The sequence below is a fragment of the Nelusetta ayraudi genome, unplaced genomic scaffold, assembly GCF_046127955.1.
Source record: "Nelusetta ayraudi isolate G7.1 ecotype Tasmania unplaced genomic scaffold, CSIRO-AGI_Nayr_v1 ptg000168l, whole genome shotgun sequence".
In the NCBI taxonomy this organism is placed as follows: Eukaryota; Metazoa; Chordata; class Actinopteri; order Tetraodontiformes; family Monacanthidae; genus Nelusetta; species Nelusetta ayraudi.
Genome location: NW_027466218.1, coordinates 831,156 through 842,500, shown reverse-complemented (window position 1 = coordinate 842,500; position 11,345 = coordinate 831,156). Strand labels below are relative to the sequence as shown.

The following is an 11,345-nucleotide window of genomic DNA, read 5'->3' as shown; positions in this document are numbered from 1 at the left end:
ATGAGATCAAAGAGATAAAGATGCCTCAGGAAGAAAAAAAAAATGAACAAATGAATAAAAAGTCCCTGTTGTTAACCGTCCTGCCTCCCCGCCCCAGGCCGACGCTGCGACTGTGAGAATTATTCTGAAAAGCCCTTCATTCAAACAAAGCCTGAGTGTCGGGCGCCAACCTGTCCGATGCAGCTCCGTCTGCCCAGGGTGCTGCAGGTCTGGCTGAAGTCGTCGTCGTCCCAGCGTGGCAGAGAGGAGCCGGTGCTGCCGATGCAGTCCAGGTTGTCCAGGCTGCGGTTGTTGGAGAACTCTCTGAGGGACGGAAGACAGCTGGAAAGGAAAAATAACAGAGGGACGGCTCAATAACGTGAAACATAACGAGCTGGCAGGAGAGAGAAAGGGCAATGGAAGAAGCGTATGTGCACATATCTGGGACGGGGGAGAGAGAAAAAAACAAAACAATAGTCATGGTTGATGCTTATAGGCAACGACGGGAGGAAAATGTGGATCAGGAGGGAAAATGAGCAAACTTTTGGATTTATTAACCAAGTTTTGTCCTTCGTTCATGAGTCACCCTGCACCGTGTTCCAGCCTCAGCCAATGTGATCAACATCCGGTCATGCAAAGCTGGTGGAGTCAGCCGGTGTGATGCATCTACACGCAGACAGAGAACAGGCTGGTCTGCCATCCACCAGCAGCAGGTTCTCTGTCAGTGCACAAGGATGACAGCAGCAACAGCAACAGCAGCAGCAACAGCAGCAGCAGCGCTGGGCTGCCAGTCTGTGTTTTACACACACACACGTCTCCTCTGTCCCCCTGTTTGGAAGGTGTAAAACGCAGCTAATTCTCACCTACAAGCAGTGGGCAGATGGCATTTGGAAGCTTGGAGTTGTTGGCAGCGGGGTGTGAATTCAGCTTTAGCGGTAGCTGCTGCTATTTATCTAATGTCTTTTTTTTTTTTTTTACTCCAGTCATCTGAGGGGGTGCAGTGCAAAGTAGTTGATTGTGAACGAGCCAATCAGCTTGTCATCTTTTTATTTTATTTTTTTGTTGCACCACGCCCCTGAGATGCGGCTCACAGACCTACGACTGACCTGCTCATTGACCTGCCCAGCTGGTGCAGAGGGGACACACTGTGGAGCGGCGACCACAGGGCGTCCAGCTCACCCTGCAAAAAGCTGAAATCCAAGGTTCTGCTGCTTGCACGGAACCCGGGTGGGGGAGGGGTTGTGTGGCGGGGCGGGGCGGGGCGGTCCGGGGTCGGCAGGGGTGGGCGGGGTCAGGCAGTAGGGTTAGTTCATTCAGGCATGATTGAATAATAATAATAATAATAATAATAATAATAATAATAATAATAATGATAATAAAAATAATAATAATAATAAAAAATGTAGAAAAATACACTCTTCCATCTTTAAACACAGACTGAGGATGGGATCAAATGGCAGAGATCCTGTGTATCTGCGTGTCTCAACACAGAAGCTCTAGTTTTGGTATCTTTACGTTAAAGCCGGATGAAGTGTTTGTCAGCAGTAAGTGTACGGCCTGTCCCTTTGAGCAGAAACAGTTCCTGCACAGAAGGTGGACGACACAGTGCACCACATAATATTTTGGGAAAGAAGACAAAACTACACAGAACTCTGAGAAATTCAGAGACAAAAACAAATCGAGACGCTTCACTTCCTCAGAAATCCTCAGTGTTTTGCTGATAGCAGCTGATCGATGTGCTGCTGGGTGTCTGTGCTGCGCTTTAAAGTACTGCAAAAACCCCCTGAGGCTTTCTGCAAAAAAAATAAAAAAAATAAAAAATAAAAAGGCTGTAAGTATTTTATATAGCATGCAGCCAAAGATCCGTTGGTAGTTTCTGGTGTTTTCATCCCCTAAAAATGTCACGGAATTATGTGAAACACTTGCATCAATCAATTCAATCCACACTTGAGAAAATAAATGGAATTTCCCTTTAGGGTAAACAGAAACTGCCATAAGATATTCATTAGAAGCCCAGATATTCGTCAATAAGACCGAATTTAGACTTGAGTCATCTGAGGACACAGAAACCTAGAAAGGTGAGGGCACAAGACATCTTATGCATACATTTCCTTTTGAGCTAATCTCTGCTGATGGCCGTCAGCCAAAAGAGAAGCAAAAACAAACTATGCTGGTTAAGGCAGCTGATGCAACAGCCGCCAAAACCACCTTGCCTCTGTACTGACGGTAATTACCCATTATAGATGAGCTAAAATGCATGCATGCTCTTTTCCCTTTTCCTGGAGCGCTGGCCCAGTTCATTTATCTTGACCTCGGCAGACAAGCATCACGCAGTACTCTAGATTACCTCCGGAGGGAGCAGTGTTGATGAAAAAAGAAAAATGAGCTGCAAGTCCAGTCCCATGGCAAAGATGACGCTGATTTATGTTAATTTAAGGACCGAGTGGAAAACAAATGTCAAGCGTCACATTACGTAACTCTGTTACTCTTGTCTGTATCCTCTTATCGATGCTGCCTGGATCCCAGTGGGAGGAAGGCCGCAGATCACAGATGTGGTGCAAGGAAAAAGGTTTCACCTTTAAGTCAAAGTAAAGCAGACTGTGTGTTTACAATACATGTGTTGAAATGTTCTGTGTGCAAGAAGTGGGACCAGGACTGATGGAGGTGTTTGCATTTAAATCACTCATTTTCATGTTGGCCTTGGCAGCATTCGAATGAGACAATGAAGGTATAAATAATACGAGTGCTTTGTTCTCGGCTCGGTTGATTACAAACTGCAAACTCACCGTGAACCGACAGCAAAATCATTAAAGAAACCTAATTCTAACCGCTATTCAACCCTTTTGGGTTCGGTTGTCATTTTAAAACGCACCATAACTTCATGTTCTTCTGCTCACGTCTTCAACATACAACTTTTGACGTTATTAAATCTGCAGAGTGACGCCGTCTTACTTGCGTGGTGGCATCTGGTCGCTCAGAGACTGCTGAGTAGCCCTGAGGTAGCTCTGGCGGCGAGCAGCGCTTTTTGGCGAGGGTTTGGGGCTTCCCTCCGAGTCGTCGCTGTCTTCCATGTCTCCCATGGCCTTCACGTAGCTGCCGCTGCGCATCCGCCGGCATGGGATTTCATTGGCAGTCCCGCTGCGGCCTAGTGAACTGCTCCAATCGCCCTGCAGGGAGCATTGGGGACGATACAATTAGTTCTTTGATAGTATTAGCAGTTTGGTCGTATTGGTAGTTTCTGGCCCACTTACCCTTCGCCCAACTTGCAGGTAGTTGCAGGTCAGTTCCTGCTGGCAGGACTTGGATTTCAGCATGGACCTGTCCAGAGTGGCCGAGCCCTTCTGAATCACCTGCTTGGGCTGCCCCATGGTCAGCGTCGACCAAGAGCCTCCTTTCATGTATTCACTGTCACTTAACGCCAATCCTGCAGTTCCACCCAGTCGCTGGTCCAAAACACTGCCTCCACCTCCTGGCACAGCGAGTGCATGAAACTTCATGTCACTGCTGGTCTTGGAGGAGCTGATGGTGTTGTAGCCGGTGTGGACGTATCTGGCCTGCCCCGCCTGGTTGTCGTGACCCGGTGGACGCCCCAGAGTCATCAGGGCCATGGTGTTGTGGTAGCTGCTCAAGTCACTGCTGTCCAAGTCGTCTGAGCTCCAGTAGCCCGACATGTTGGAACGAGGCCGCCGCTTGGCGTTTGTCTCCGATTTAGTGCCCCGATCCTTGCTTTTGGATCTGCGTTGCTGCTTCCCTCCATCTTCGGTGCTGGATGAGCCTCCGCCGCTGCCCGTGGACCGCCCGTTGATGTTCCCTTTCATGTGGTGGCTCTCCAGTGACTGCGATTTTGCGAAGAGCTTCTGCACCGAGTGCAGCATGTAACGGATGCGGCCGGGACTGTCTGTGCGCTGAGCTTTGGCAGCGGCGGCGGCAGACGTCCGATGGAACTGCAAGGTGCTGAACCCGTCGCATCCCGGTGGTAGCTGCTTGTCGAACTCCAGCAGGCTGGCCGGCATCTGGTTCTTGCTCATGTGGTGGGATATCGTGGCTGAGCCGCTCGTGATCATGGGTGTTCGCACGCTAAGCCCCGCCATGCCCATGCTGCCTCCCATGCCCATGGACATGGATGTGCCCATGGTCCCTGTGCTGATCCCGCCGATACTGTCTCCTGGTGGCGAGAAGTCCGACTGGTCGTAGGAGTTGTAATGAATCCCGGGGAAGGTGCTGCTGTTGGACAGCTGGTTGTTGAGTGGAAGCATGCAGTCCGATGGCAGGGAGCCCGGGTTGCCCTGGTAGAGGTGGGGGTCCATGATGCCATAGTGCTCCATCGTGGGGCTTAGCAAGTAGGGACTACGTGGCAAGGTGCTGGTCCTCTGTTGGTAGAGGGCCTCCGGGTGGCCCGACGAGGGTTCGCAGGGGTCAGCCAGGTGTTTGCTGCGGTGGGTCCCCAAACCTTTCATGGTGGCGAGGAGGTCCAACCCTCTAGAAGACCCCCGGGCCAAGTGGAGACGACTGGTGACCTCGAAGGTGTCTCCTAGAAGGCACAAAAAAAAAGTGTTTTAAAAATTTGCACAAGGATCTCAATACGCCCATGTAGGCGGCAAACCCCAAACATGGAGCCCAGCTGCAGGACTGAAATGCAGTGGATGAACCAGCCTCCCACTGACCAACACAGTGAAAATCTGTGCTAAAATGCTGAAGAGATGGCGCAGAAAACAAGGTTTGGAACAACGGCGCCTGGCTGTTGAAAGAACAATCGCTGGCAGTCGCCCAAAAAGTCGTGGACGCCTCCGCAGTTGTGCGGTGCTACAACCAGCAGATGGTCAACAACTATCACGTTGACAACAAGGACATTCATACGGCACAAAAAGCTGCCATTCATGCTAACGAGTCCATAAATTGGAATTGGTCACGCTATGTAAGTGGGCAGTGAAAAGCGCAAATACGATTCTCATACAACATTCACAAACGATCAAAAACATCTTAACAAATTTTCTCATTGGCCCCTCTGGCGCTCCACACATGCTACGGACTATTTGCAAAACAGATCAGTCAGATCTCTACAAGAGCGTCTTCATTCAGCTTGTAGCGCTCGTTCACCGCCCGTCCCTCCATCTGCTTCTCTCTTTCAAGCGTCCCCCACGGATCTGTCTCTGTCTGCTATCCGCCTCCAGCGGCGATGCCTGGCCCTGCTCGCCGAGCTCTGGGCCTCGTCTCTGCCGCGGCGAGCCAAGGATGGCAGGCAGACTGTCACAGTGCAAACCGGCAAAGAGGATTTGATCAGGGGGAGATTGGGCTGCAGGACTTGGCAGAAATATCTCATTCTACTTCTACTGGTGCTCTGCAAAAGGCTCGAACTGGCAGGACCAACAAAAAAAAAAAAAGGGGGGGGGGGGCGAAACCGCTTGTCACAAAACACGAGGGATGAGGCTTAATTTGTGGAAATCAAAGTTAACAGCACCTTTTCATACTTGTTATTAGTCTGGGACAATCGTACAGGAGATTTATTAATTCATTTATTTTTTAATCAGAAACTTCACCTGTCCAGGTCGGAAGAAAAGGGAAAACCCATTCAAAGAAACAGACATGCATCAAGCTTGATCACATTTGAAGCAGACAGTGCCCTTTCACACCCACAACTGTCAGTTGAAGCAGTTAGCGGCGGCTCAAGGCTACTAGTGTGATGGGCATGTTTCTATAAACCCTTTAGCCAAGTCAGTCAGAGGGTAAATCAGAAAAAAAAGCTGTAATTTCTTTTTTTTTGTTCTTTTAATGTGAAAATGCAACCCAGTTCTGACAAAACTGCTGCCACTGCAGTATTTATGCTAATCTCTTTAGCAGCAGTAAGGCTAGCAGTCGCTTGGCATTTCTCAGTGGTTTTCAAGAGAGGCTGACAGCAGAGGTTTCTATCGCAACTAAGAGGATGCTGATTGGACACACAACACTGCACAAGGGCTGATTCAAAAACACTTGAAATTTTATCTCGTCAAAGTGGACGTGTACGACTTGGCACTTAAACTCTTGGTTGCAAAATTAGCAATTATGACGCTGGCAACTGAAGCTATGGACCTGTTTTCTGATTTCAGAAGCGATTGAAATGTTCTTGCGTTTTGTCAAACCTTGACTTCACATAATGAGCATGCAATTGCACACACACACACACACACACGGACACACACACTGGTGCGACACACCTCTAGCAATTAGCTGTTGGCCAAAAAGCTCCATAGAAACCATAAGCTGGGCTTTCATGCCGCCATTATTAGCATGCTGCAGGCACAGACTCATTTAGCGTCATTAGCGGAGCCTCTCAGAGTGTCATCTCTGCTGATAGGGTCAAATCCTCCAAATCCTTTTACACCACATTAGCTAACCGCCTCATATCGCACCGTGACACACCACTCGGTGGAGCTTAGCACGCCCTCGTCAGCGGCGTGTCAACCCGCTCGGCTCAGAATGACAGCGGCCGTGCCGCTGTTCACGACGACGGGATTGCAAACTGCACGGTGCCAGTCAAAAGTTTTGCCCCTCGCTCCCGTTTTAAGGACACTGACTTGTGAAGTCTGAGTTTAGACTTGTGCAGGGAACGATGCTGCAGCGGCTAGCAGGATCGATCCATTCATGGAGAGATGCGGGACGCTTTATTGGACCTTTTAAAGACCCGACATTAGGCCATTGTTTCTTCGATGTACATGGCTGCCGTTGCCAGTGAGGATCACGCCAAGCGGTGTTTTCCAAAAGGTGTCGCTGCAATGTTGTGAAGCAACAAAGTCCAAACAAATTCTGTCCACAGCTTTTGGACTCATACTCCTGTCGGTGTGAACCTTTAACACAGGGCTGTCAATGTGTGATAGCTTCTCTGTGTGTGAGTGTGTGTGTGTGTGTGTGTGTGTGTGTGTGAGAGAGAGAGAGACACGCTGCTCAGGGCGTCTGGTGGGAGCATCTCCCTGCCTCGTGCACTGGGGAGCTGCCATCTGCTCCTCCAGTGGGGAGGAAAAAAGGCCGTTTGGCGCCGAATCTGATCCCATCCACGACCTGACTCCTCCTGTCTGTCACGGCCACATGCACTTCCTGCTACCAACCACAAGGGGGAGATCAAACCCAATAAAAAAAAAAAAAAGCCTGCCTGTTGCACGTTCCCGCTCTCTGTGACGTTTCCCTGCAGTGTCTCGTTGTGAAAAAAGAAAAAAAAAAGGGGGGGGGGTAAATGTAAGTAGTAATAATGATAGTTAACTTCAATTATCTGAAGCCACTGGTGTGTTTTAGGCTGTGGCCCAGGTGAGTTTCAATCTGTACTGACGCCGATTGAACACAAAGAGACAAAGCCCAGTGAGACAGAATCTTTTTTGTGTGTGTGTGCGGGTTGCCAAATATGACGCATGAATTTATTTAATCCTGATAATGGTGACACAATGTAACCCCTGCGCCAGAACAAAAGCGATTAAATGGAACATGTAAATAGGAATGAACATAGGATTGTCTATGACAACCAAAACCCTAAACAGTGTAAATATACATGTATCTATAAATCTTGCCACCTCTTGGTTTGTTGCCTGACCGCCTGCATATTGTACATGTGGAAGACTTTATTGATTTATTTAAACCCGCCAGTGCGCACAGGGATTACAGGCCGGAAATGAACACTTTTTAAAAGTCGAAGTGATCCAGCTGCCTTGCAAGGCGAAACTCGCCTCTGATTGCAAAGCAACTGGAATTTTTTTTTTTTTTTTTTGCTTGTTTTAATTTCCCGAAACGGAAATTAAGAGTTAATTGCACTTTGTCAATTGAAACACCTCCTTGCGGGAAGTCGTTGAGAATGACAGTATGGTCGGACATCTGGGAATAAACAAAACTTCTTGCACGTCTCAGAGAGGTGGTTGCCAAGTCTTTTAGCCGGTTGCCAGTTTCTAGATTGGCAAACCAGCGGGCCGCCACATTAGGATGAGAGATTGTGCAGGCGGCTGTTTGGCTTCCTTTACGTTGAAGCCAGACCACTTCTTGTTAAATTGGATAGTGCGCATATGCGACAACACCAAGCTAGGTGGCGCTAGCTTGCGCGGGAGCGGCTGAGAAGCCGTGCGAGGAGAGAAAAGCGTGGGGGGTCTTTTTGACAACAGCAAAAATGAAAGCGTTCCGATGGGGGATGAGAGGAGGTGTGAAAGAAAAAAAAAAAACCCTGAGCAAATGTGTTGCAAACTGTGCAAGGGGGAGAAAGAACTGATGGGAAAGCGCAGGGAGGAGGGCGGAGGAGGAGAAAGAAGAAAGGAGCGAGGGCGAGTGTCGGGAGAGCTTAAACTCCTGGATGTGTACAGCCGCAGCAGCAACAGAAAGTCTTTAGTTAAAGAGATCAAATGATCAGTGTTGGATCTGTCAGCACATCCCAGAGGAAGAGCAGCAGAGGGGGAAACGTGAGAAATATTCACGTCCCTTCCAGTCAGGAGTCAGAGGTCAGAATGGAGACCGCAGCAAGGCAACGGGAACTCAGTGGAGCGCAGGCTGCACACTGGGTCAGCGTCTGCGGACACCTCCGACTCTGAGGAAGAGCGAGGCGTCCTCGAGCGGTTCAGTGAAACGTCTCGACGTTCCTTCAGTCGAGAGCTTCTCAAGACGGACGCTGGAATGTCAGCAAAGCCGGCCGCCTTTCAAGGTGAAACAAGTGCCAATCAGCAGAATCATTCGTCAGCGTCATTGCTGAGTGTCTGTGTGCGAGGATGCTGGCGGCTCCCTCATATCCCGGTCTGGCAGGTAAGTCACTAATAACAAAGTGAACGCATGCGCGTGCGTGCACCAGCACGAGCACGAGCACGAGCGTGTGTGTGTGTGCACGTGCGCCAAGCAGGCTAACCTTGTCCTAATTACACTCTATCTGTTCCAGCAGCGCTGCGCTGCGCTGCGCTCTGGCCCATTTTCCCTGCTATAAATTTCCCGGCCTCCCCTCTGTTGTGATAGATGACCCGCTCCTTTTTAGCCCGTCTCCAAAGACCGGCAGTCGGGGAGGCGGCCGGCGAGGGACACGGTCGGCTTCACCCGCGCCGCGCTCTGCACCGCTAACTCTCTCTGGCCTCAAAACTAGTTCTTTCTGTCCATGTTGACCCACATGAAAAAAAAAAAAGAGGGACGGTTCTGAAGTTGCTGCAGCTTTGTGCGTTTGAGGGAATCCTCGTCTCACCAAAACTGTGAATAAATCAAGGAGCCCAAACGTTGCCATCTGGAGAACTGGGAGCGCTTCACATTCAAACAGCTCCTCTCTGCAAATTATTCATGCATTTGTAGTCTTGATTATGATATTTTTTTGTTTTTTTGTTACTCCAGTTAGATACTCTGGTGTTAGTTGCTAGTTGACATTCATCCACGGGGCTGAATTTCAGGCGTTGTTTAATTCCGTCACTGTTTCCGACCTTTGTGAGTGGCCCGCAGGGAAAGCAAGGAGTAAATAAATCAAAAAAGGCGCCGCACTTAGATTGCTGGGTTTTTTTCCTGTCATCCAGCAAGTATTCAAATTTTATCTAAAAAAAAAAAAAAAAAACCCCAGTACAAACATCCAAAAGGCATTTCTGGGCAAAACTCTGAACATTTGTGCTGCCTGTTTGATGCATAAACAAACTTTCAGAGACGCTGACTGCAAGTTTGCACCGACACTCAGACAAAACCGGAGGAAAGTGAAAATATATTTTATCCGAAATCCCTGACGATTGGAAAGTGGCTTCGCAAATCTTAAAACCGAGTGTCTTCGGAAGATTAAAACTTTGTTAAATTGCTAAATCTTCAATAAATCTCGGCGAGCGCCAACTTTTCCATGACTTGACACTGCAGACTCGAGCTCCGTCCAGAGATCGGATTGATGCGGCGCCAATTTTGACGGCTGTGTGTTTTTTTTTTTTTATATTTGGGAGGATGGAGCGGAGATGCTGGCGCCCGTGGCGGAGGAGCCGCGGGAGGAGAGGAGAGGAGAGCTCTGGCTCACAGCTGCGGCCTTCGTCTTCCGGGCAAATCGCAGCAACTAATTCAAACAGACACACACAGACACACAGTCTGATTTCTCTTTCCTTTCTTTCTTTTTTTTTTTTTTTTTAAATAAACACATAAATGAAGACACACTGGAGGATATTCGGAGTTTAAACACACAGTTTTCCGCACAAAAGTTCTATTTTTTGCTGTTTTTTTTTTTGTTTTTTTGCAATGCTGGCGCCATAACACATCAGTAGCTAGTCTATGGTGTGGGATTGGAGTGTGTGTATACTGGGCGAACTCACTATATTCAAATCACAATTTGATGAACCGGGGGAAAATGTACAGCTGATCCCTTTTGAAAGATATGCAAATGCAGGCAGACTATGTAAAAGTGATTTTGTCAAAACTCTTTTTTCCATCCATGATTGATTGATTTTGCCAAGAGACCGACTACGAAGACGTTAGCAAAAACATTTAGCCTGCTGCTAGCTTCCAAGAGAAAATGGGACTTAAGCTTAAAAACAACAACATCATTTTTTTTTTTGGCTCGGAAGACAAACAAGATACATTACTTTTGTGACTCCGATACCAAGAGATTGACTGCCCGCTTGCTACACGTGCCTTATTTTCTTTTTGTTCAGATCATCATCAGAATTTCACACAGATCAGAGGCGCACAGAGGTTCAGCGCTTGGAGAGCGGCAGCAGGAAATTCACAAAATTCATCTCATCGTCTTCTCATGAATAATTCAACAGTCAAACATCTCTCCCCTCTTTTTTCCTTCTAGAAAAGCCTTTGGAGGGTGTGTGTGTGTGTGTGTGTGTGTGTGTGTGTGTGCGCGCACGCGCGCAGCTGCATGCAGCCAACTTCCAGCTTTTTTTTTTCTGTCAACTTTCACACTGTGTGCTCATGTTTTATATCATAGTGACAGAAAAAAGAAAACGACAAAAGAAAACAGCCGAGCCGAGCTGTGGAGGTAAAAAAGGCGTCACTGTTGGGGGGATTTTATCCATCAAGCTGTTATGAATTCTCCCCAGAGTACATGAAAGCTGCTGAGAGCAGGTCTCTTCATCCCGTTGTGTTGCGTGGGGGGGGGGGGGGGGGGGGGGGGGGCGTTTCGACGTACGTGCGCACAAGCTCAACCCGCCGTCTCCCGCGAGCTCCTCCTCTCTCTGAGCTTTGGAGATCTCCGCTGAGACTCATTAGCGCGGTAAACTGCTCTCAGGAAAGCTAATGCGGGCGCCCCCCCCTCTCAGGGTGGGAGGTTTGTCGACCTTGACTCCGTAACACAACTTGACAGCCAATTCGCCGTAATAGCGGCGGAGGCACGAGAGCGGCCAGCTAGCCTGCGCTCGCTATTTAAAGGTACAGTGTGCAAAAATCTGCCATCTAGTGGCCAGATTTTTAGATTGCAGCGC

The 11,345-nt window shown here is 48.7% G+C and overlaps 1 protein-coding gene across 3 annotated transcripts in view; it reads right to left on the bottom strand.

The window, feature by feature from the left end:
* The window catches only part of dlgap4b (discs, large (Drosophila) homolog-associated protein 4b), a 56,989-nt gene that overhangs the window by 13,679 nt on the left and 31,965 nt on the right, over window positions 1–11,345 (bottom strand). For 2 of the 3 annotated variants that reach the window (XM_076014370.1, XM_076014372.1), the window contains exons 3-6: window positions 3,231–4,510; window positions 2,932–3,146; window positions 1,086–1,187; window positions 171–321 (exon numbers count right to left, since the gene is read on the bottom strand). In XM_076014370.1, coding sequence (XP_075870485.1) covers window positions 171–321; window positions 1,086–1,187; window positions 2,932–3,146; window positions 3,231–4,436 — 1,674 coding nt within the window. In that variant the 5' untranslated portion in view covers window positions 4,437–4,510. The remainder of the gene's footprint in view (window positions 1–170; window positions 322–1,085; window positions 1,188–2,931; window positions 3,147–3,230; window positions 4,511–11,345) is intronic. The other variant, XM_076014371.1, reaches the window with a different exon arrangement.